Genomic DNA, 27328 nt, shown 5'->3' with positions numbered 1-27328 from the left:
TTTCTGAAATTCATTCATCGGGATGTCCTTTAGGCCTTCTAGCGTTTGTTGTTTTACCTCCTCCACAGTGTCAAAACGCTTTCCTTTCATGTCCCTTTTGAGTCTGGGGAACAAAAAAAAGTCACAGGGAGCTGAATCTGGTGAGTACGGGAGGGTGGACAATCAATGTCATGCCGTTTTTTTGTCAAAAACTGCATCACGGAGAGGGTGGTATGAGCCAGCGAGTGAGATGGCGAGGGATACATTTGGCTGCAACCCTTTTCATATGCAAATCTTCAGATAGAATCCTCTGAATTGAACTCAATGACACACCAGACATCTCACAGAGTTGATCAATGGTTCTGCAATGGTCTTCACGAATGAGGGCATTGATTTTGTCCATATTTTTGTCAGTTCTTGATTGTTGAAGGACGGCCTGAACGGGATTGGTCTTCAATTGACATTTCACCATTTTTAAAACATGTAAACCACTTGTCGACTCTGGTCTTGCTTAGGGCAGCTTCCCCATAAGCAGTCTTGAGCATTACAATAGTTTCCACGGGCGATTTCCCCAACAGGAAACAAAATTTCACTACAGCGTGTTGCTCTTGATAATTCGCAATCACGTTTTTTGCCAAAATGAAAAAAGTCGTTTCACTGAAACAGCTCTCATGGATGGACTGATCCAGTCACAGCGACAGTGCTGCGCATACTGACGCAGGAGGCATGAGCCTGATGTACGACCAGCCAAACAAAGGCTTCCCCCACTCTTGCTCCCCACTGCAGCCCGATTTCCATTACTTTTGGGTCCCCCCTCGCATGTCACCTGATGATGATGCACAGCATCAAAACCATGGCTGTGTGAAGTAATAAATCTTTATGTGGAAGTACAAAGTTTCTTTCTCTACCCTCGTTATGAAGGAATTCCACAAAGTTAAGCCTGAAACTGTCATGTTTAAGCGTCTAGCTTATTGCGATCCTCTTATTCATAAATATTGATTGTGAGTACCAAACAGCACTTCATATTACTCTCACTTCTTTCCAATTCTTTTTACATCTTCTGCCACAATATTGTCTCCAACACTTTAATTCCGCCTGTCCTTTTGTATTGGTCAAAGTTCCATATTTAAAAATTGGAATAAACAGTAAGCATCAAACCTAATCTAATTTAAAACCTACAACTCTTTAAATTTTGATCCAAATTAGGAGTCCTTCCTCTAAATATTTATAGGTGAAATGGTTGAAAGACCTACTTATCCTCCTCTTCTAAGAATTCATAAATGGGTCCAGCTGAAGAAAGCCCTTTCAGCGTTTTTGCCTCTTGTAAATGAAAAAATGCAGCTGGCAATTTGGATTGAAGGAATGTATTCCTTTCACAAGTTACTTTCCCAGGATAAGCCACCATCAAGCGAGCTGCTTTGTTGGTTGGCAAACCAATAACTGTGTACTCTCTCCTCAAAGAATGACCGACAACACCGCAGTAGGTCACTCCTGTTAAAAAAGTGCACCTTATGTAAAAAGAGGTAAAACATTAAACCCATACTAATCAATGATTCATGAATATGAATCTACATTTAAAATTTATCGTAATAAAATATAAAATGCATTAAATACTTAACTTGGCATAGCTGGCCTCCAAAGATGTAATTTGTAAATCAAATTAAATGTTAAGTTCTAAACAATGATGTTAAAGGACACCGATTTTAACTCACCAGTAGATACTCCAATTGAAATAGTGTCCACTCCTTTAATTTGACTGACTGATTTATGAACATTGGCAGCACACCTTAATGCATTTCTTATCTGCATGTCATGCTTGAAGCCTCTCAAACCAAACAAAACTAAAAACATTAGATCTTTGTCAAAGACTGAAAGTTTATTCACACATCCTGAGGACTCACGTGTAAATCTGCATGGAAATTAAATATGTTGCATTAAACCCTAGGCATTAGCAATGAAACAAAAATTGTAACAATGCTTATACACTACAGTTAAATTCTAGTCTCAATAAGCAGCAGTTTGATGATACTGCTTTGTAAATAAAAAAAAAATATTTCATAAAGTAAGAGGCAGTGACAAAGTAAAATTCTTTGTGCTGGGTTTTGAACACTGAAGGATAAAAATGTAATTTAGACTGGCAAAATATATCCATCTAGATATAAAAAATAAAAAGATACAGAAGATTTCTAAAAACCTCCTAAAAACCTGATAAAACTGTTGGATACTACAATATACTGTGTTCTTGGTGATTTGCTTCAATCAAATCTTCTAGACTACCTACATAGAATGTATATGTTTTTATCTCTGATGCTTGACATTTTCCCAATTATTACACTTCAACACCCTTCATCACCAGTGTAAATGGTCTATGACTAAATAAGAATAACAAATTTTGAATGAGGCATATGGGAGATAAGTACTTAATCTCAGGACACATCTGTAAACCTATTCCAAAAGCTACATAATAAAGCCATTCAGAACATGCATATTTTTACTGTATATGAGGTGCCTTCAAGTTCTAAGGTATTTCCATTATTTTCTAGGGACCTGGAATAGAGAGTAAAATGTTGTTAAGCTTTAAATATATGTGCACTCTTGATGACTACAAAACAGAGATGTCTGCCGGTACAGTACACAGGGTTTGTATAGCTGCCACTAGAGTGTGCAGGGTTTTCAATCGATAAAATGGCATTTTTAGCACACAAAAAAAATGTATAATGACTCATTTTATTCACTTGAATGGTTTACCATACATTGAAATTCAACCATCAATCAAGTGTAAATGCGGTGATGGTGCTATGGATGTGGAGAATGCTTGTTTGTGGGTTTTACAGTTCAAAGAGAACCACACATAGGGTGAAAATGAACCCAAGAAGCCTTGGGCATGGACCATCAGCTCTTTGCCAGAGGGTAAGAAGGGACTCCAGAAAATGAGGTGACGACTCCAGAAACGGTGAAGAAAATCCACAAATTGACACTGGATGATCATCAACAGAAAGTGCGTGAGCTAGCAGACATAGTAGGAATTTCAAAAAGTGTGGTACATCGCATATTAACTGAGAATTTGGACATGAGAAAGCTGTGTGCAAGATGGGTGCTACGTTTGCTCAAACTTGTGTAAAGCCTGTGTCGTGAAGATGTTTCAACTGAGTGTTTAGCAAAGTTACACAGCAACAAAGCAGAATGTTAGCGCTGTTTCGTAACCATGGATGAAACATGGGTCCATTACTTCACACCTGAGACAAAAGAACAATCAAAACAACGGATTCAAAAGGGAGAACTGCCTCCAAAGAAGGCGAAGACTGTTTCATCTGCAGGCAGGGTCTTGGCGTCAGTTTTTTGGGATGCACATGGAATAATTTTCATTGACTATCTTGAAAAAGGAAAAACTATCAACAGCGAGTATTATGCTAACTTATAGCAACGTTTGAGCGAAGAAATCAAGCAATAGCAGCTGCATTGGGCTAAGCAGAAAGTGTTTTCTCATCAAGACAATGCACCACCTCACAATTCTGTTATTGCAATGTCCAAAATTCATGATTTAAAGTTTGAATTGCTACCTGATGCACCCTATCCACCATATTTAGCCCACTCTGATTTTTTTTTGTTCGCAAACTTGAAAAAATGGCTCGGTGGTCAAAGATTTCTCAATGGTCAAGAAGTGATGTCGGCAGCTAATGGCTTTTTTGAGGAGCAAGACAGTTCTTATGATAAAAAGGGTATTGCACTTATGGAACATTGCTGAGGAAAGTATATACAGCTGAAAAAAGATTATGTTGAAAAATTAATACATTTTTTCCAAAATATTTGTGTTTTCTTTGTTGGGTCGGGTACTTTTGGGATTGACCTCGTACTTTCTTCCAGTCTAAATTCTTACATTTTCTAACTCTTTCTTTAATTCCTCAAACTTACTTCATCCTTTCATTACATTCAAATAGGTTATTCTCTCCCTCTTTCTTCCTGATCTAGCTAGCATTCTTTCTCTCTTCTATTACAACCCTTTGTTTTACTTTACCACGTTATCTTTTCCAACCACTCTTTTTGTGTGATCATTCTGAAGCCATACAGTGCTACATGCCATATTTACATCTTTCATTTGTTTTATGTCTTCAATTTACACACCTATCGGTAGATCATTCTTCTTTATAAATGCTTCTTTCAAAAAGCAATTCATCATTTAATGTCCTGACTAACATACCCATTTTAGAAATTTTAATACCCAAGTAGTTTTAACGATTTCATGTCAAAAACATTCTTATTATAATTGAGGTGCATATTTGAGAATTTTATCATTTTAGTTTAGGACATATTAATTTAAAATTAGGGGTATAAAATTCTTACTTGCAGATAATGCAGAAGATATCATCGATCAAGGAGATAAAGTGATCACTAGATACAGGAGATGAGAGAATGTTTACAAACATAGTAACAACATTCCTCATTTCAGTTAGGTATTCTAAAGGTTGCTGATGATCCACCTAAAGAAAATAAAGATGCATGAAAACAAACATTTCACAAGATTGTGAAGGGTACATACAGAGAACACTACAGCAACATTCTCAGTGAAAGAGTAGGAATTATATTAACATGATTGATGTTCAACTGATTAATGTAGGTTATGAATGGATACAAATTATACAACAATACATTCCCTTGCCTCAACAAAACACAACCTGACATCCAGCACTGCAATAAACACTTCTATCCTCAATTTTCCTTCCCTCCATTGTCCTATCCAACATACCTATCCTATTCCTAACCCTTCCTCACTCTCCCCTCCACCACAGTCTAAAACAACCCATTATCGATTAAAATGCTCTCCATCCATCTTTCCTGTCTCCATTGGATTTTTACCAACAATCCTCTCTCTCCCCCCCCTCCAAATGCCTAGCACTTCCTCATTTGTTTTCCTTTCTGCCCCTTGCACCTTTTCCATCCTTCTTCGCACATGCATTTAAAAAATTAATCTATGCCTATTATTTTGCTTCAATGGCCATGATTCTGTGTCTTCTGAATATGGACCCACACTTCATATCAAACTTTAAATGGGTCTTTTTGTAAAATCCTTACTCAACATCCCTGTCATTAATTCCCACCTCATTGTAAAAGACTCTTTGCCCAATGCATTTTTTCTTCTTCTTAAGTACTGACTACTTTAACCATTTTTGTCCAAAACACTTCCATATTATGTTTACTGTTCTACCTGCTCTAGACTTAGACCTAACATTTTAATACTTAATTTAGCCTTCTTGTTCCTCAAAAACTTCATAATCTTTATATTTTTACACACTGTTTCTCATCCATTCCTATCACATTGATTTCCTAATTCGCTCTATAGTGATTGTAAATACTTGTCAGGCTGGCTAACTAAGGCTTCAACACCTGCAGAACCAGACTGATTAAATGGATTTCACTGAATTTCAATACATTCTCCAGTTTTCCCTTACCACTTTTACCATTTCCCCCAAGTATATATTGAAAAGCATGGGTGATAATAGGCAGTCCTGTCTTACCCCTCACACCTCAGCAGCCTGGAACATGTACAGGTTATGGATACACCATCCATTCCTCCTATTTTCAGCAATATATTCACTAACTCTACCCAGTTTACTTTATTGATTGCTTTCTCAAAATGTACTAAACAAGTACGTCCTGATTGTATTCAATGTTCCTCTCTATAAGTATCTCATGACCACCATGGCATCATTTGTGCCTCTGCCCTTCTTGAGCAAAACTTGATTATTCCCTATGTTATTATTTGCTCTCATCTTCATCCCCTAATTGATGATTCACAGTACAACTTAATAAAAACAACTTGTTTAAGGGCTACTTTTCCCTTATTTTAGGATGGTAACCAGCGATGATCTATTGAAAACTTCCAGCCTAATTCCTCCCTTATTAAGTCTTGAATTAGCTCATAAAATCTCCTTCTCCCACCTTTTACTATAACTTTAAGTATTTTTCCTTGAATTTTGTTTACCCCCATGGCCTTCATTGATTTCAATTCCCTTAATGCCCTGATAGCCTAGATCCAGGCATACTTAAGGGATCTTGCCATTTCGTATGCCTGGACCTAGGCTATCCTTATCTACGTCACATTCTCTTTCTATGTCTAAGCCTGCTGACCTTAAGTCTTTACCATATTGTTGCTCTATATATTCCTTCCATATATCTTGAACCTTCCAGGGTTCAAACAATACTTTTCCTAACTTATTTTTGATTGTTTGCAACAATATTCCCTTTTTAATTCCTACTGGTGCTTTCACCTTCCTGTGCAGTGAACCAATTAAATTACACCCTTGGTAAACTTTCCATACCCTTGCACTGTTTTTTCTACCATGCTTCTTTTACCCTGTTAGTTTCTCACCTCAATTTATTATTTAACTCTTCATATGCCCTTCTACCTAACTCTGTGTTCATATTCTTTAATTTCCTTCTCTCGTACATCTTCCTAATCATCTCTTTTATAAATCATGGTTTCCTTGTCTTCTTCCTAAAATTTGATTTGAAGCTTTCAATTTCCCTTTTCTGATAGATTCTCATTTATTTTCTAATGTACCCATCTTCTTGCTGTCAATCATAATTTTCTTTACTGCCTCCTGGTATTCCTTTCTCATCGTTCCAGTCAATACTTCTACATTCCATTTCCTCAACTGTCTTCCCTGTTTTATCCATTTAAATCTGATGTTACCCCTCAATAACAGTAAATTGGAGTCTGATTCCTCATTCACTCCCAGGAACAAGAGAAAATTAGTCATGCTGTTCCTAAATCTGCCCCTACCCATAATATAGTCTAACTGATAATTTTCTGATTCAACGGGTATTTTTAGGTATGCTTGTGCCCAATACTATGTTTAAACCAAAAGTTCATTATGATTGATCTGTGTCTCTTGCAGAACTTTATTTTCTTCCTGAGGTCATTCCTTGTTTTTAAGGGACAGTTATCCATGCCACTACCATCACTGCCTATGCCTACCACGTTCCAACTCCCCATCACTATCAAATATTTCTTCCAAGAAATACCCACAATTATGTCCTGCTGACCCATAATTGCTTGGTGGCAAGTAGACCTAACCAAGTTTATTTATTGCCTACTTCCTTATTTTCTACAATGTAATTATAAATTCATATTTTAAAAGATAAGTGTGCCATGAAATATTAGAAAGCCATGATATGTAGCCCCACTCAAAATTATGATATGCATTAAAACAAAGTTAATATCCTCTACTTGTATCAAATTACTTTCATTTAACAGAGGATTTCTCAAATGCTTCATAAGACAACACTACAAAGGTCAAATCTTACTTGCATTAGTACAGGGGCAATGATGAAAGACCGTAGGAATGATGCATCTTTATTAACAGCCACATCAAAAACAAAGGAAGTCCAATCTGACAGGATAGATTACAAGAGATAAAAGATTATTCCATATGAAAGTAATCTGGTATTAATTATGGATATACAACATCAATATATACTAAGCTTGGCTTCCATTTTTTGTAAACTATATTCAAGGCATTTAAAAAACATTCAAATGGAGGCATTTAATTTCCTCGGTGTGTTTCAACATTTTCTCAAAAATTAACCCTCTATGCCCTCCATACTTGAAATTTTGTTCTTTTATAATCCATCTTAGATTCCTTTAAAATCTGCCAATGGAGGGTGTATATATTAGAAATAGTAGGAGCAATAATATTAAAAATAGCCGAGTCGAAACAATTTCATTATCAAGGAAAAACAGCCATCACAGTGAACTTCTTCATTAAGAAATTTTTGCATACATAATACACAAAATGTTTCTAATTATGAATTACCAAAGGACAGATTGGAGGAGGCCACTGCAGTTTAATAAATTAGCAAATAAGTCCAAAATAATATGTACCTAAATGGTTTCAAATAAGAAACACAACTTATTCCCAAGTAACTAAATTTTATGTTACAGAAATAATAGCTGGGACCACTTACCACTTCTAGAGGCATTCTGAGAGTTACTGGTGGATAAACTTTTACTTGAACTTCTTGAGAGAGAAATAACCTACAGATAATTAATTAAGAAACATCCATATGTCAAATGCCAGACTTAAAACAGAATCATTTATGTTTGGTAGTGTTTGTAAGTTTATTTAAGACACACTAAGGAGGTCATAATCTAGGCAGAAAAAGATAATGTTGGTGAGTAAAAACAATCTAATTTTCCCCATTAAAATTTACATTTCAAAACACAATTAGTTTTCATGAGTATTATTCAATATATATGGTGAAACAATTTCAGGAACTTCAAGCAAATAACTACCTTTCCGAATGGTAAGGGGAATAAGATAAAGGGGAAGTATTGGAAATCTGGTGTACTCCATCCTTCATCAGAGTATATTCATTTCCCAACCAAAACTTCCTTTTACCTTCACATAATTCTGAAAAGTATCCATAAGATTCTTTTTCCCATCCAAAAATTTTTTCACCAGATAATAAAAGTAATTATTGAAATATGTGAATATTCTGAAGCAAATTGCTTTGTAAAAATATTTTTTTTTACAAAATGATGAACTTTGCATACATTTGGGTAAGCTATGTAATGATATTTCCAAAAAAGTTTTTTAATTGTTTCTTGTTCAACTTAACCTTGATTGAATGATGGTAAATTCCTGCACTATTACACAATAAGTTCCAAATCCAAAATGGAAAAGTTAAAGAATTTTCAATAAGACTTCATGAATTTTTATTTTTCTATTTGGTTATGCAGAGTGCCCTAAGTTCATATATGACCTTATCTCAAGACCCTCTTTTATTAAATCCTTTTCATCCAGTACCTTTATTTTTGTTTTTACTGTCATGATCCTCCTATTGCTTTCACACACCCATGAAAAGCAATGCAAAACAACCAGATTTTTGCCTTGAAATCCCTTATCCATCCAAGATGCCTATCAAAATCTGTATTCACATACAGAAGTTTACTTTGAATACATCAGTTACCCAAGAAATACTACTTTTCAGTAAATACATTTTGATCTATTCTTTGACTTTAAAATAATATTTCAATGTTTTTGATCAATTTCGATAAAAAATAGCATCTTCATTAATGAGTGAACACATTCAGATAAGCACAAGCAATGGACTCATCATTATAAAATAAGAAACTGAACCTTAATATGCCCCAGATCTCCTTTGGTAGTATATAAATATTGTTCAGGATCACAAAATTTCCATGCTGATGGTGCCAGTACTATATCTCCTGAAACACAGATGTGTTCTGCCAATTTAACTTGGGCAATAGGGTCACCAATCAGCACATAATTCTTAGTTTCCTCAGTACCAATCACAGCAAAAGTGCCAGTGCCAGCAGATATTGCCAACTTGACTAAGAAAAGAAATTAAAGAGAATCACATAAAAATTTATAGCTATCAAAAATTCAATCATGTACAGACCAGTCTGTGTGAAAAGGGAATGTTAAATTATCAGCATAAACATTTCGGGGTATTATAAGATATGAATAGCAATACTGAATGGATCACATATTACAAGCCTAATACCTATCATCTTTTCTCCTTTTTGATTAACTTTAGATTATAAAAGGAATATTCACTATCCAATTTCTCTTCTGAGTTGCAATTGTTCAATAAAAAAATAAATTATAAAACGAGAATATTGACAGGAGGTGGTATTGCATTAGAAGTCCAAAGCATTATTTTGTCTCTACCTAACACCAAAATATCTTACTTGGTAGAAAAGCGATATGTATATTAATTACCCTATATCACTGCATATATCCTACATCTTATTTCCCAAAATATTGGTCATCAACATTCCATTCCCAATTGAAACGCTCCATATTCATCTTTCCTGTCTCCTTTGACTTTCTTCCAACAATTCCCTTTCCTTGCACACCATGCCTGGGACTTCATTTGTTTCCTTTTTCATTCATTTCATCTTTTCCATCTTTCTCCACAACCACATTTGAGAAGCCTCCATTCTATGCCGATCACCTTGCTTCAATGACCATGTTTCCATGTCAAGCAAAACCATGCTCCACATTATAGTTTTAATGTCTTTTTTTAACATCCTTACTTCAGTTCCCCCCTCCTTGTTACAACCTTTTTGCCTGTAACAATCCCTCTTCTGATGATCCAAATACTTTTACTATTTTGGTATAAAACACTTATGATATAGGTAAACAGCTACAATTTATGAGCTCCTATCTTAGCATTAAACTTAAGCTTTTTTCTTTTTTGAAATTAACCTTACTTTTTTATTGTGGTCTTTAACTTTACTTTATGGAATTAACACAACATATTGAAATGAAGGAAGTAACTTGATAATTCCACATACACTTAATTTAAAATATGACCTAGGTTTCAATGTTGGACGTGATCATCAGGTGGCCTGATGATGACGTCCAATGTTGAAATCTAGGTCATTTTTTAAATAAAGAGTGCATGGAATTACAAAGTTACTTCCTTCATTTCAATAAGCATAACCTTTGTTTTGTTTACTTTTATTCTCATCCCATATCTATAGCACTGGAATTCCAATTACCTCACCAATACTTACAGGCCCTTAGCTAACTGGCAAACTAAAGCTTGATCATCAGCAAACCTAACTAATTTCATGAATACCTCACCGATTTTCATTCTTACCTCCAGTTCTTCCCATGTCTCTTTTACCATATCCTCCACATTTACACAGAACAGCAGAGGTGATAATGGACACCCCTGTCTTTCCCCTCTTCCTAGCACCGCCCATATGGAATCTCCACTCACCACTTACATCTCAGGAGTGTGAGACCTGCACAGGTTTCTGGTAAGTCTCCTATCCCTAAAATCTACTCCTATTTTCTACTAGATTAGATCATACTCATTGCTGCTCCCCAAGAATTGGGGTATTTGGTGGCATAAATCCCTTTGGATTTAAGTGGTAAATTCATTTCCTCACTACCTTAATGGTAGAGTATCAACCCGCCAAGGTGAAGGTCCATAGTCCTAATCTAAGAGACTTTTATGCTTGAAATGTGCACCCTTCTATCTTGCCCACTGGCCTTGTGTTTGCCCTTTGTTTCTCTATCCCTTTTCTCCACTTCTTCTTCAACCCAAGTGTTCATAAGTATGTAAATATATATTTTGTCCCAGATTGTGAAATGTTTTTCATGAATGGCAAATGTACATGGCAAAAATATTTTTATTTCATGTTGCAACATTTTGTATCATCTAATGAACGAATACTTGTAAAACCTCTTATAGATGATGGAAATTATCACTACTTCTGCATTTTATAGTTACTCATATCTAGGTATTTATGAGGCATTATTGCTGATGTGAAATTGAAAGAAAAGCTACTAAAAGTTTCAAGATAAATTTATTCCATGCTGTTATTTAATATCTTTCTCCCAGTAAGTTTAATTAAATGTATCGCACTCTCTCAATTTGTAACATATAATTTATGTATGAGTGGATATCATTTTAAAATGCCAATTTATCATAATTAATAATCAACCACTCCAGATGATTTCAGATGGAATTTTTTTCAAATCCAAGCAGTTTAAGTCAGATGCTTTTAAAAAATAAAATCAGTAAATTTTCGGGACAATTTTTTTCTAAGTTACACCAGAAAGGAAATAGCAGCCATGAAAGTTTTGCTTGATTAAATGACAGGTAACCTCTTTAAAATATTAAATTTAAGGTCTATGGTAGGGTTCAAACTTTTTGAGGGGTTTTATATTTTTAAATCACACATTCAAGAAAATAGGTACTATATTATTATGAACCATAAATACAGTAATAAACCCCAAGATCGGTTTTGTAGGTGATGGTAGAGTTCACCCAGTACTAAGCCCAATGGCATGTGAAATTCACGCATCAGGGTGGTGCCTCTCCCTATGCTGATTATGGTTTCCCAGGAAGATCTGGTACCCGCAAAATCACAAAGCAAGGGTGGGTACCCACAGAGGCTTGCCCGAGAATCGAACCCGGGTCAGTAGTCCAATGCTCTACCCCTGAACTACCGCTATCCCTGTATTTATTTATTTAAAACATTATTCACAAACAGCAGCAGCGCCAATTTACAGCGATTAGTATACCATAAAAGAGGACAAAATATAATAACAGCATAACAATAAACAATGAGAAACAAACATGGACAGGGGTAATATTTAATTTTTTAACAAATGGGATAAAGCTTGGGTGGTGAAATTGTTGCATGAAAAAATAAAAGGGATCGACAGTGAGAGGGTGTGAATTTAGAAGGGAGGAGAAGCAAAATAAGGTGAGCGCTAAGTGAGAGATATCCTAGAAATAGGCAGATGGAGTAGAGGGTGGCTGGATCGAGTTGGTATCCTGAGAGAGCAGTTCAAGATAATCAATATTTGAGTTTAAGGAATTGTGGAGGAGTTTTAAATCAGCTTTATATTATTATATACAACTCTAAATATAATACAGCTCACTCATTTACTGTTAACTATTATTAGTAGTGCTGTAAAAAACCTTGGCTGTGCCTGAACAAAATTACCCATTTATTAAACGAAGAACTAGATAAATTTTTACCTCTTAGAGAAATTTTCACATCAGTCTCATATTCTCCCATTGTTTGTTGAATGAAAAGGGCACACCTCACCACTTGATTTACAGTAAATATCATTAAATCATCAGACTCAACCTTCCAACAGCACAAGAAAGCATCTCCTGGAAATTATAGGTTTAAATAAGCATAACTTGATTTAAATTTAAATCATTTGTAAATAAATAGTTGGCAAAATATAAACATGGCAACAAATAATTATTACCAGAAAATTTGAGAATATCACCCCCATAATTCATAATTTCTTCTACCATCTTCCCAATGTATGCATTAAGGGTCTTTGTCATACGATATGTTCCTCCCTTTCCAGTTAGAGTGTATTTCTCAGTTAGGGCGGTGAAACCTGCCAAAATTAAAGGTTAAATTTATAGATCAATCGAATCTAATAATTCTCAAAAGACTGACCAACTTATTCTCAATTCCATCTCTGATTCTTTCTGATAAATACTACATACAAGTTAAAATCCCCTACCTAAAGCTACAACAGACGTTCTATCAGCTAAGTAATTCACTCAGAATTTTGTAATGCATAAAAAATAAGGTTCTATTAATGTTTTTACATGAAAAAATTAGATATGCAGTGTTCTATTAAAATTAAGTTAATATTACCAAATTGGCAATGATATATCTCAATCTAATTCATTATATGGTCAAGAGGTATAGATAGTTGTGATGCATGGGAAAAACATCATAATATGAACTTAACTGACAATGGATTTTACTGTCTCTTTTATAGAAACACACATTTTCCCAAAAGAGAATGCCTATATGCAACGGCAACACAATCTTGCAAAGTGACATACATAAATGTATTGCCTTTATTTTGCTAACTTTACTCAGCTGCACACAGTGCTTTCTGATCAAGCAAAACTAAGTTTCCCTAATTGGTACTAATTTAAGCATGAAGACTCCTAATCAGTCACACAGCCACCGACCATTTCAACTGTGTTTCCTTCACATTTACATAGGATTTCTATGTATTGTATGAATAAATATTATTAGACATAAAACATCTTCCACTATCCTTTTGTTAACTTAGTGGACTTGAACTTCTTCTTTAAGATTTTTGGCCTGATTAGATTGACCTGAACCTATGGAGGGGCTATATTCCATTATATGTTTAAATAAAAGGGCCATGGAGAGCTATAAGTTGCTCTTCACAATCTGATAGATAGGATAAAGGTTATTTACAGTACGCATTGGGCCCCAGAGAACTTTCTGGAAAACTGACACCTATCCCTCATCAATAGCACAAAAAACAAGCATTGAGACAGTATTTTCACTACTTAATACAGTGAAATTGACTTGGCCCGCACTTCGTGGAAATCAATTGGGTGAACATTGTATTCATTTATGTAAATAATTCTTTATTGCACTACCCATTTTTCAATAAAATATTGTTATGATCAAGTATAACTCACATTTTTTTTGTTCATAAATGAATTTGCTGAAGTTTGATTGCCAAACCTGCAACGCTTCTTCAAAATTTAACCCAACCAAAGCACCATCCAATGTTATCAATATCCATTGGGTCCACTCGATGTTTATTTTTCCAAAATATCCAGCAGATTACGTACAAAAGCGAAGTTTTTCAAAAAAACTCAGCTCATGGCTTGATGGTATCATTATGCTTATAGTAAGAAGCAGCCTCTCTCTATATAGAAGTATCCTCTCTCTGTATTACTTCACTTTTGGCTGAGATAGTCAATCCCTCTTTCACCAGTGGCACTTTATCTTTATCACTAAAACACAAATGCAAAATCCCAGCCCCAAAAAAGAGCCTTCACAACGCAGCTGATAACACAAGACCACTCAAAGTCATAACTGTTTTCCAAAATACATATTGGAAAACAATTTCATTCTCAGGTTTGTGGCTATTTAAAGTCACCAAAAAGTATTGAATCATTAACAAAATCGCTTAATAATTGGAAAGACAACAAACAAATCAGCAACCTTTGAACTTCTAGACAACATAGCCGAGAATTAAACAAGAAACTTTTTATGGTGTGCATTTTTAAAATTTACGTAAACGAAATACAATTGAAATAACTCATTTAAAATAACCTGAAACGTCACCCAACAGGAGTACGCATTCAAACCTCCTTCTTTCCTTTCCAACCGTGCAAGAATTCAAGAGGATTTCATCCGGAAGGAGAGTAGCTAATATCGCAGTTTTATTGCATTCAGAGAATGCAGGACTACCGCGATGCCCGACTGGAGTCTCCGAATGCGAGCTCAAATCCATTGACGTTGTTTTCTTGAACAAAGAAAATTCCGTAATTTAAAATAATTTAAACCAGCTATGTTAAGTGAGAACGGCCAGCTACTGGATAGCTCTTACCTATCAGTAAATACTGCCCGTGATAGATATATTGTATCCTTTTTGGAAATAATATTCTCATAACATGATGCAATAAAATATTCTTCCAATGAAAGAGAGAGAAGATTTCTCGTGTATTGTTCGAAAGATGCGCGAGTTTAACAATTCCAATGCGCTATTGTTCCGTCATTTCACTGTGCCAGAATGGGCTATTCCATCGACACAATTAAAGCCCTTAAAAGCAACGAAAATTGGCATAATTTTCATCCTAAACCCACAGAAATTCAATTGGTGTGCATTCTGAGATGACCTTGAGCACAGTGTATAAACGCTGTGGAGAGTTTAGGGATGATTGGAAGAAAGGCAAACAGCTATTTATGGAAGAATTAAAGATGTTACATAAAATCACCATTTCCTTATGACCCAGCATCAGCAATCATGGGGCCCATAACTCAATTCCTGATCCAACGGACAGCTTACTCCACCTTCAGAGCTCTGCACATACCACCACAAGGGAGGATCGGGTAACCTCCGACAAACCCTGCCACTCGCAGGATTCTAACACGGGGTTCCCACAGGGGTGTGAAGCCAGCGCATTAGTCTCCAAACCATCACAATCTCCATGACTATGAATCCTTGGCGAAATTATATGGACGATAATTTTTTTAGTATATTTTGGTCCATTTAAGTGCTTCAGAGTTAAAAGATAGAGGACGCCTGAGCAGCTTAACTTGCTAAACCATTTTCTTTTCAGCATAGGGCTCGAATTCTGGTATAAGCAGATATTTTTCACTATGAAATTCTTGCAATTGCATCCACATTATATGAAAATGTCACTGAAGTGACTGTTGTCGAATTTTTCAAAGTTCTTTGAAGGCACACAGGCCTTCCATTTGAAGAGACAAATTTCTTTAAACTTCTGAATTAATTTTAAAATGTTGCATCCTTCTCTAACATTTTTGTCTATATTTACTATGAGGTCTGGCTTAAGTTCCTGCGATATCCGTGATCGCGAGGACACGGTAGCTTTATCAGATGACCTTAACGCTGGTGCGACACTTGGCCATTAGAATTTAACTTAAAGAAGTACATAGTGATGAATTTTTGGAAAAAGAGCAATTCCCTCCCGAACGCCTACTGCTTCGGGGACACCGAAATGGAAGGTGCAGATTCGATTAAGTGCCTAGGCGTTACCTTCACTCACTTCTGGGTGAAACACATTAGGGGAATTTGTGGACAAGCTAACAAAAAGTTAGGATTTATTAGGAGAGTACTGGGTAAATGGGATGGAAAGATAAAAGAGAAATGTTATCTTTCGCTGGTTCGGCCTGATTTAGAATATGCGGCTAGTAAATGGGATCCTTAAGAAGTTGGATAAATTGCCGAATGGTCTCGTGTACGGCGTAGAGGAACTAGATTTGTGAAACGTTGTTGTGGTACACTCAGTAGCGTATCCAAAATATTAGAGCAGCTATGCTGGGGCCACGGATAGGTCTCATTAGAGATTAAATCTCTAGCATAAATTGGAAGGACGTCTCTTCAGCAGTGATCTTGCAAATGTATTATTACCCCCACCGCACTACGGTAGGAGAGTCATGTCCATTAAATCAGGGAGATGAAGTGTATAACATATAGATTTAAGATGTCATTTTTTCCACGAACGACAAGGGATCAGAATAAGATTGTCCGACCGCGTTAGGGTCATTTCCGGGTCAAACTTAATTTGGTGTATTCATCCCCTGCCGTCAGCCATAGCATTGGCTTACAGGGTACCAAAATTAATAGAATATCATCGTCCATTGCCTTCGCTTCCATAGAACGCTAACGAGATGCTTCCACCGGTCGGAAATAGAAAATTCTCATCTATACTTTCTCAATCAAAAAGCAGTTTAATTGGTAACTATGACAGGAAAATTTTTAATTAATTAATTACAGTAATACATATTTTCAACATGTGTTTACCATTCAAATCTTCTTTGCCAAGTAACTACAGAGACATCTAACAGTAAGTATATCAAACGACAAGTCTGAAAGTCAAAATAGTGAAAGAAATGATACTACAGATGCGCAAGTGTTAGAAAAACAACCCCGCGAAAATAGAATAATATTTATGTGTGCCATTTGTGTGCTGTGTACTTAAAACAGGATGCCATGTTATTCATATTGTATGAAATCGACTTTCACAACAGTTATTACTTTTCATTTGGTCCTTTAAACGATTATTCGTGGTGTGTTAGTGGACATTACATAAAATTGCCTGTGGCTAAATTATTTGGATGTGTTAATTTAAAGCATCAGCACCCCCCTTATCATCGCCGAGCTCTTCGTGAAGTAAATGCTCAAGACAGCACAATTCAAGTTAAAGCAATATTATAATATCACTGGTAGTTTTCGTGAAAGATTCCTCTGACTTATGAACGATGAAGTGTAAATCGATTATCCAGGAGAGATTTCAGTTAGAAATTGGTATTGGGAGGAGGAGTAGCTACAGGCATAAACAATGCATGCTGAAGAAATTGGTTTTAAGTCCGAATAGACAATACCGAGGAATGCATGTGTTTTCTAAGAGAGAAGGAAAGGTTTCTTATGAAGCTGGAACTGGCTTAATTTTTAATTCTGCCCCGCGGAATAGGAGAAGTAATTTTTTTATGGTCTGTTATCCTGAAGATATTAATGAACATTGCTTTGTTTATGGCTTTAATTTGAACTTGACTTCGGCAGAAATCAGTCTCAACGTTTCACAATATGTACTTAGGTGTTCGCGATTATGAATGACATACTGGATTCAGAAGTGCTGCATCGGATAGACTTGCCTGTCCAATATTATATAAATATTCCCAACTGAATTTAACATTAATATTATTTTATTTCAGTGAAATGTCACCATGCTTTTGATTGGAGAGGTGGCAAGACAGCGTACTCAGTTCCATTAAGTCAGTGTTATGATGTTGAAGTATGGCAAGAGAGCACTCACCGAATATATTCGAACAAAGGTAAGATTTTGGAAAATATATAATGTATATTGCGTACCTAAGAGCACAGAAAAATACAAATGAAACAAACTTTGATGGTGAATTTACGGACTTAACATTTTTTCCTGGTACCTGAGAAAAGACTAGCCAGCTGTACTGATAGCTGCAGTGGTGGGAGGAAGACTGGGGATAAAATATTTGGTGTCTATTTACCAATCTTGAATCAAGGTGTGGGAAAGAGAGCTGATTAAGAGGGGTAAATATTATCACATAAAGGTGGTTAGAGTGCCTAAGGGATTAGGAATGAAAGGATACGAGGAGACAGAAAGGGATTTCTGTCTCCCTGTAGTACAGATAATTATAGGGAGGAAGTAGTCGATAGGGTATATGATCAGTTAGAGGACATAATTGCGGGTGTTCCTGGAGGGAAACATATGATAATGATGGGAGATTGGCACATACCAGTAGACGAAGGAAGAGATGGTAGAGAGGTGGGGGACTACTGTGTAGGAACAAAGAATGACCGCTGGGAGGAAGAAATAGGTTTCTGCATGAGACAGAGATTAATCATAACAAAAACCTAAAATAAAGGGAATGGAAGAATACAAGTACGGAGTTAGGTAGAATGAAGTATAAAGGGTTAAATAATAAATTAATGTGGGAAACAAAAGGAGCAAAAGAAGTGTGGTGGAAGATGTAGTGCAAAGATATGGAAAGTTTGCAGAGTAAGGGTGGAATTGGCATTCTATGCAGTAAGGTTAAAACCCTGACAGGAAGTGAGAAGGGAAAATTGTTTCAAACAATCAGACAATTCAAAAAAAACATTATTTCAACCAGGGAAGATCCAAGAGAGTTGGAAGGAATTTATAGAGGAACTGTATGGGATAGGTATTTGGCCTGCAAGGTTAGACATAGAGAAATATTATTACGTAGATGAGGATAACTTAGATCCAGGTTTACTGGATACTGAGGTAGAAAGGGCATTACGGGAATTGAAATTAAGGAAGGCTGTGGGGGTAGACATTCCCACGGAACAATTTAAACGTCTAAGAAACTGTGGGAAAAAGTTTTAATGACCTAATTCATAGTATCTATGAGGGAGGGATTTAGCTGGAAGACTTAATGAGATACGTGTTCGTTCCAATTAAAAAAAATAGAAAGGCAGCAATATGTGAGGACTAAAAAACAATAAGTTTGATTTTGCCCCCAACTAAAGCGATCCTGAGGATCATTAATAAGAGGATGTAGAGCAGGGCAAATGATTACCTAGGAGATGATCAGTTGGGGTTCAGGAAGGGGAGAGGCACGCATGATGCCATTGCAGTCATGAGGTCAGGAATAGAAAAAAACACTGAATACAATCAGGATGTATTTGTCTGTTTCCTAGATTTCAAGAGAGTAATTAATAAAGTGAGTGAGAGTGGTCTCAAAATGAGGCCCCATTTCCAAGCATATCAACCCCTCTGAAATATCACTAATATTTCATAGAGGTGTATGTACAAATGTTTCCGGGACATTTTAAAAAGAATTTGAGATATCTCAAGTACATCTCTGAGATGTATCTGTTTGTTTTGGTGGGCTTAGAGCAGACAGCTGTAGCCAATGCAATTAGAGCATGATGTGAAATAGAATGAAGCTATTTAGTAAAGCTGCCTAGTTTTTAAGATTTTATCAATCAAATCCTATTTGATAATTTTGGTGTATCATTACTTTTCAAGCCAGAAGGGTGGGAACATATAAATCAATTTTGTCATAGAAAAGCTGTTGATATTTGGTATCCAATTTAAATAATTGCATGGACTTAAAGAATGAACTTCCTTCTTAGGTCATCGGGCTTCTATATTTTTACTCCAGAGAAATGGTTATTTATTGCGAAGAGACTTAAGAACTGGATATCTATTGGAAGAAGTTTACTTGTCACCAAAGTACAAGTTTGTGGAAATAATAGAAGATAGAGAAGTTGGATGTTTATACCTAAAGTCTAAAATTTATGCCAAACCCAATGAAGATGTATTGTCGGCAATTATCTTATTTTCTTTTCCTCATCTAGAATTTTCTGGATTTTTGGAGGTAAGGACTGTTGCACAACTAATTGAATAATTCCTTTGAGGTGCATGGAAATGGTTGATTATTTATGTATTAGCTTAGTCCATTTCTAGTGGCCAAACAGTGGTTGCTTGAGCAATTTATAAATGATTGATTTGATTTTTTTGTGTTTTGCTGCCCTTATTTGTGTGTAGTTCAAAATAACTGTTTAGTTATGCATTTTTCCATTAATGAGGGGGGGAATGAGGAAGGGATGAATTAATACCCTAATGTGTCCGCGTTTTTCATTCACTGTAATGAACTTTGCAGTTTCATGATGGGAAACATTAGCAAAAATATTCATGGAAAAGATGATAGGGCAAAATTAAAAAAAATGGTGGTTTTTTTTGAGAACTTTGCACAAAACAGATCTTAGTTATTAACATTGGCTTTGAAAAATCCCAATAAACCAAATCTGTGAGTCATGTAAAACTAAAATTGTCACCACTCTAAATGGCAAATGATAAAAGAAAAATGGCAGTTTTTAACTATCTACATACACATATAGGGTAGCACTCAAAAAATGTTAGAGCGACCTTTATTTTCATGTATTGAAATGTGTTGGGAGATATAGGAAAGTGAGACAGGCTGAACATTATTTATAATGCACATCTTTCCTTCAAAACTAATACTTTTCTTGGTATTCCTAAAAATGTATAAAGAGAAAATTGTGATAAGCACAAAGGTCACTGCTTAACTTGTGGGAGAAAAAATGTTTCCACCTGCTCTATTTGTACCTTCTTACTTTTAATTGCTTTATTTTCTTCACTTAAAACTTAGCTTTTCTATTCCTTGAGAATTTCATTGATTTCTTTTTCACACAATTTAACACATTACTCCTCAAGTTGACCCAATAATGATTTCTGCAATGGCTGATTGAAAAATTAAATTCCTCTGTCCTTGTTGGTACTCAAATGTTTTAGTCATCTGGGCTATCATTTTTGTGAATGCTTTATTTGATTCAGTGAGAAGAATATGATAAGTGATGGCATAATTATTTTTCTAAGATTTTGCTCTTGCAATTACCTGGTAGTATCTATGAGGTCTTACTGTTTGTTATAATTTTGAGTTCATTGAAAACACCCATGTATAAATTAAATATAAACTGAAATTTCAGTTTATACTTGGATTATCAGCCTGCCTGAAAGGTTTTTAAATCTGATGTTTCATGGCACTTAATGAGATTTCTTAAATATGTTATTTTTACCTACAAAAAATATGTATTCATGTATGTCATATTAATATATTAGGGAGCTAAAAATCTACTCAAATATGATGAAGTGAGGTGTGCAGTATTTTATTTGTGGTTTGATTTTTCAGGTAAAAAAATCTGTTTTTGGGAAAACTGCTTTGAAAACTGAAATCTCTCAAGGGACACTACTGGTACTTCATTCAAACAAGACCATTAAGTTGTACAGCCTTAAAGATATCCTTTCTAAGGTATGTAAATGAGCATTATCTGAAAGAAGGTGACATATTTTTTATATTACTATAGTGTTCTTATTTTAGAGCAATAGAAATATCTACTCATTGCTAAATTCTAGCTTCAATTATCCATTCTGCACTTGCCATCACAAACATAATCTTTTCCAGCCATGCCTTTCCTCTCAGAAATAGGAAAGTTCAATAGGTTAATGTAAATAAGCTGTGGTATCTGATTACATTCATCAAATGTATGATGTAAGAGTTGGTTATTTTGTGCAAAATGTGTGGTTTTGGGTGATTGGATATTGTGTAATTGCAAAAGAAGAATCATATGTGCTGTAATATTAGATCTGCTTATCCAATTTTACTACGAGAACTTTGTTTCAGTGGTACCATACAAGACTGTTCTTAGGCCATAAATTCTCATGTAGAAAATCCAAAAAAGGACCAAGTGTCTCATTTTAAAAATTTGGCATCATACTCCCATGTTATGGATTTAAAAATATTAATGCATAATTTAGGTTCCAATGACCTTATGACTAATATATCTGCATCTGGGCCATTTTGCCAAAGAAAGAAGCCTATCATTGTGTAAAAACATTGTCAATCTCTATGAACCAAAGCAATATTACAGCTAACTCTATCCCTTTCTTTGGTCTAAATTTGCAACTCAATTCTGAAAGAAACTGAAATGATTCCATGCAAGTATGGCAATAGTGGTCACCACTTCACTATCGTAAATTATCGAAATAGCAGCCATAGTAACTATAATTGAAAATGTATGGGGCTGATATTGTAAAACGAGTCAGAGTATAAAAGACATGCTAGCCATTCATAACATTCTCTTTTTGGGTAGACAGCCTTTCATCAGGCCATTCTCCCTTTGTTAGAATAAGGACCCTGTTGTCTGCAGTCAGGTAAGATGGATCTGGTACTGTGTCAGTTAGAAATGATGAGAAAATTCTGGTATCTATTATTAGGACATTGTGTACCATGAAGATTCCACTTTATGAATGTTGGAAGTCTTTTGAAGCTGGAGTTTTAAGTTGTTCTTTTAATCATGTTTAATATGGAATTGAAATGTTTGTGTAGGAAACTGTTCAAAGATTAAGGTTAAATATATTTAAATGGCCATTCCAAAAGGATGTATGTAATAATTATAAATGTATTCTTTATTTTTAGTTCTTAGTACGTTCTTATAAATTGGGAGAGACATTGAATGAAAACAATTTGGCTTGCTGTGTTGGCAAATATCCTCTTGGTTTACCGGTAAATGTGCTGATAACTGGCACTCCACCAGTCTTACTTGAAATGAAAAGTGCTGGCCATAGCCTCCAAATTGGCGGTCATCCATGGCATTACATCACTTGTCCCACAGCTGGAAAATTCCAGGTAAATGAAATATGAAGATAATTGGTGTGCAAAATTTTTTTCCAAAGACTGACAATTTTAGGATGCTGACTACATTTATTTGTAGCTCTTATTTTTTGTATTGATGGCCTTAGTTTTTTTATTGTCGTCCTGATTTGTGGAGCCATGTTCTTTGGCAGATAGAATTGATTACAAGCTGTTTCTTTTTTTTTTTTGCTCGCCATTTCTTTAACTTCCAGCCAACGTTAGCTGTATCAAAATCTGCAGCATCTAAAACAGAATGAGTACCTCTTTGTATCGATGTTTTCACAAGATATGAAGCTTGCAGCATTGGAGATAAATTTTTATTTTGTGATACAGGCCACAACCACCGATGAATGTGCTCTTTGTCAAGCAATGCACGCAATCCAATGATACTGAATTCTTGTATCCAAAGAGATCCTCTGTATTGTGCAAAATAGTTTTCTGTATTGTCTCTGTAACTATTTGCTTCAAGGGGTCATTTCTTAATGGTCATTGCAAAGTTTTTCTTCACCCACCATTTTTGAAACTTCTTCAAGAGCTAGTGTCCTCCTAATTTTAGTTTTATTATCATTATTCTTTGAATATATTACTAAAAAACGGCCATATAATCCCATATGTAAATTTGAAAATTTAGGTCCCATCAAGCTATATTTAATTGTGGGAATATTATCACAGGCTTTGGAACAAGCCACTTTTTGCTTTTGGTCTTTTTTCAAGTTAATCACTGAAATCCCTTATTTCTACTACAGTCCTTTTGTGGTTTATTTTCTCCTGACCTAGTGTGTCTGCATCTTTTTTCAAAATGGAAGATTTTCATAAGTTGTATTTCATATTCTTTTTCCATAGCAGTTAGTATCACTAAAAGGTGTATTTTATGTCTTCACCCACGGTTATGAAGGTTAGTTTCATGAGCCACTTGCTCCTGCAATCCTCAATGTTAGCTGTTCTCCTAGGCATGTAAACTAGGAGTTGAATCTCACACTGAAATATGATTAGGGTGGAATTACTGCTGTAAATGAATTGAAGATATGGGACGTGGGATGGGAGTTACATCATTTAATGCGAAGCTATGTTCATTTTGTAAAATAAACAAGTTGAATACTTTTTGAATCTGTTGAAGCTCGGCTGTTAGATGTGGAATGAAAAAGTTCTTATTCTAACTAATTCAGTCCTTCCCTTCTGCGCTGCCTCAGTCAGTTTTGCTTTGCAAGGGTGTTGTGAGATGACGACCACTAACACCTTGCCTCTCCCACTGCTGGGCTCAAAACATGGCTGATTGGGCTGAGTCCCTTAGTTGCCTGGACTTATTTTCTCTCTACTGTCCATCATAAAAAACATGGGATTTATTAGGCTGAGGCAATTGTGGTAGCCTTCCTTGATAGTGTTTTATTTCTTCCTTGATAATGATTCTGGGGTCAGATGCCTTTTCTGTTATATCATTATATATGATTATTGTGAATCAGTAGATACACTGTGGTATATCCAGATCCAACTGCTATAACTTAAGATGCGCAATTTTTGCAAATCAGTGTATCAAGAATTAATAGAAGTACCTAGATGGTTGCTACACTCAGTATTCTGCTAGGGTGGCCATGTGGTTCTTTCCTGCCGGGCTGATGACAACCTCAGGTTCTCTACCATTTCACATTAAGAAAATTGGATTTTTTTAGACTGACATAGAAACTTGAAGTTCATTTTCCCTGTAATTTTCTAGCAAAATTAAAAAAAAACACCCTTCAGGTACACTTGGTATTGACCATGTGATGAGAATGGCCTCTCTTGTGAATAAATTTTTGAAACCATAACACTAAAGTTTTTGTTGATGAAGGGAGTTGTGACTGCTGACATAAAATGGAATGGCTGTTGATATCTGCTGAAAGGAAGGAAAATTTACATCATTTTTATGGGAAATATGTTTTGTCCTGGAAAACAGTGGCTGATTAGTGGAAGAGGCTATTTAAACAGATTTCAGTATGATTTAATTTTTAAGTTTTTCTTCAAACTATTAGGTATTTAGTTTAAAGAATAAGCAAGCAGTGGAAGGCGTTTTAGAAGAATCAAATGAAGTTGAACCAGATGTCATAGTGTTCCATCCAGATGAATCACTGAAGATAGTACATGCTTCTTCATCAAAAATCTTGTAAGAGATATTCATCCTATGATCATTAATCAATTAAATCCTTCTCTTTAAAAAAATACTTTCTTTCAGGATCTATAAAATTACACGAGGCCCATATCCAAAACTGGAAACTTTCTTCTCTCTCAATGCATTTGAGCAGCAAATTAGAGAAGAAAATTCAAGGCCTAAAAGAAGTTCATATGGCAGAAAATTGTCTCAGAACAATTATATTAATGATGTAATGTCTTTAATGTTATTTGATTATGAAGATGAACTTGACATTTTTGCTATACTGAGAGTGAAGCAGGCTGTTCTGTTTGAAGGACCAACTCTAGAGGTAAAAATAGTTGCTTACTCATCAATAGTCAATGATACTGATTCATTTAAATGTTTCTGTGCCCTTCCCTATTTCTTAAAATGGAAGTAACCCATAATTTTTTTCTAGCTCATTCCCTCTCCCTGAACTCCACAATCTTCAACACAAAGTTTGTTTTGATTGGTGACAATCAAGTCCTCTCTGGTACTAGCCCTATTGTATATGAAATTCATGAATTCAGGGTAGGCAAGCCAATTCCTTTTCTTGTGCTGTTTTCCTAGAAAAGTACATGATTGCAATCAGAGACATCATCAAGACCTCCTGTCTAGAAACTGAAAGCTCTACACATGAGACCAGCCACTTAAATGCCTAGTATAATGGTCCACATTATCTCAAAAACTTCTACTTCTGACTGCTAGAATGAGTACAGCCTTTTCTATTTGTGAATTCATATTTAAAAAATAAGTTTTATACCCATGTTCAGGGATTTTACTGTGTGTGTGTATTAACTTGATCTCTTCTTAAAATAGGTTTCGAAATATTCCCTTTAAAGATTAATTCATCAGGGGAACCTGGGGAAGTTATTTATATCTTAGGTTGCAAAATATTCAATTTAAATGAATGCATTTTCAGTCTTGGGAAATAAATTAATAAGCTAAATGCCACATCTAAACCTTCTCAAGCAATGGTATCCAACTTGGGGAAAATTCATGAGTGCATTGCCATTAAGAAACCTTTAAAGGCACTTTTTAGAAGCATAGCCACTAACTTGTACATTTCTGTGAGGGATATAGGGATTAAAATTTCTCATATGTCCCCACATTGAATATGCTGCTATCATTTGGGAAATCACTGACTCAAGATTGAACACTGGAGAAAGAAAGGCTACAATGAAAAAAAATATCAGAAAAAGTGATGGAATTGATACTGCCGAACAGGTGGATTTGTCTTGCCCTCATACCACTCCAAAAAAGAGCAACATTCTTCCTTTATATTTCATAGTATAGCATTCTTCCTTTTTATTTCACGCCTGGTTTCATATAACCCTTCTTGCTATAATTGTTTAGCTGTTTGACGACCACTTATTCTGAATTTTGAGTTTCTTTTGTCAATGACAGACTAGCACATTTTTGAAAATCTTGATACATATATGAGGTATTTCTATTTCATTTGAAATTATGTGAATACACCATCTTGAATATTCATGTATGAATGTACATATTTATGTTGCTATCTGATAACACCTTATTTTAGGTCATCTATACTGATTCCTCATCTGGAGAAATCATTGGAGCACGTGACTTGCCAGATTGTTCGTGGCCAATGGTTTATGACTGCCAATATGCATTTGAAATTGATGGACCATTACTAATAGTGACCACAAAAAAGTATGAAAATATGAAAAGCACAATGTATGTTTTCTTGTTGGAAGATAGTGAACAAGCATTTTATGAAAATATAAAAAATAAAGCCATCATGAATTTCTGAATTGTGTGCATTCATGATATTTGCTGTCCCCAGAATTTAGAATGTGGACTCAATTGAAAAATGTGTCCATTGTGGATTCTTCTGTTTTCATGATATCATCACAGTTCAAGATGTTCTTCTTGAGAAAAATAATGAGTGATGTTAACTACAATAAGATTCCTGTTTAGTTGATACAGACCATCACAAAGTAGGGCCTGTTGCACTACATCTCCTACACCATTCAATCAAAAAATCAAGTATCTACGAGTGCATTCAAATCTGAATTGTGTAATTGAACTTTTCCACAATCAAAAGCAAAGTGCATAAGTAAAAGGAAAAAGTACATTGCAATTTTATTTAATTTAGGATAATATTAAGACCTTGAATCTGGACTTCTAGCAAACATTAATTCTACCACTGCCGAGCACATCATTTAACATTCAATGTCACAACTCTTGCAGAAAACCAGTTTTTTCCGAGTGAAGGTTTGGTTTAAATAATTTGTTAACTCTAACTTAATAATTATAATAATACTTTATTGTTCTGTTGGTCAATTACATGACAGAGAACATGGTCAGTAGAAAAATGGTGTGAAATGGTTGGTGGAAAAATACTGAGAATGTCAAATGCATAACAGCATATGATTAAAACTGAGGAAAACTTAAACATTGGATTATGGATTGGG

The 27328-nt window shown here is 35.2% G+C and overlaps 2 protein-coding genes across 3 annotated transcripts in view; one reads left to right on the top strand and one right to left on the bottom strand.

Annotated features, from left to right (window-relative positions):
- LOC139692122 (adenylate cyclase type 10-like) overlaps positions 1-12969 on the bottom strand; it is a 41636-nt gene extending 28667 nt beyond the window's left edge. The window contains exons 1-9 of the mRNA XM_071590157.1: positions 12954-12969; positions 12750-12887; positions 12511-12648; positions 9120-9334; positions 7945-8014; positions 7285-7370; positions 4321-4457; positions 1692-1888; positions 1233-1470 (exon numbers count right to left, since the gene is read on the bottom strand). Coding sequence (XP_071446258.1) covers positions 1233-1470; positions 1692-1888; positions 4321-4457; positions 7285-7370; positions 7945-8014; positions 9120-9334; positions 12511-12648; positions 12750-12887; positions 12954-12969 — 1235 coding nt within the window. The remainder of the gene's footprint in view (positions 1-1232; positions 1471-1691; positions 1889-4320; positions 4458-7284; positions 7371-7944; positions 8015-9119; positions 9335-12510; positions 12649-12749; positions 12888-12953) is intronic.
- A 2842-nt stretch (positions 12970-15811) lies between these two features.
- Positions 15812-26898, top strand: LOC139692043 (DDB1- and CUL4-associated factor 17-like). 2 transcript variants are annotated; one of them, XM_071590057.1, is made up of 8 exons: positions 15813-17501; positions 17738-17857; positions 19662-19906; positions 21242-21361; positions 22529-22738; positions 24751-24881; positions 24951-25197; positions 26431-26898. In XM_071590057.1, the coding sequence occupies exons 1-8, from the start codon at positions 17285-17287 to the stop codon at positions 26662-26664; spliced, it is 1524 nt and encodes a 507-aa protein (XP_071446158.1). In that variant the 5' UTR covers positions 15813-17284; the 3' UTR covers positions 26665-26898. The 2 variants fall into 2 exon arrangements, with proteins under 2 accessions (XP_071446159.1, XP_071446158.1); XM_071590058.1 differs by lacking the exon at positions 22529-22738 and having other exon boundaries at positions 15812-17501.
- Positions 26899-27328: the final 430 nt, after the last annotated feature.

Source organism: Hetaerina americana, unplaced genomic scaffold (genome assembly GCF_022747635.1).
Source record: "Hetaerina americana unplaced genomic scaffold, ioHetAmer1.1.p SCAF_4, whole genome shotgun sequence".
In the NCBI taxonomy this organism is placed as follows: Eukaryota; Metazoa; Arthropoda; class Insecta; order Odonata; family Calopterygidae; genus Hetaerina; species Hetaerina americana.
This window is presented reverse-complemented; position numbering and strand designations above follow the sequence as displayed.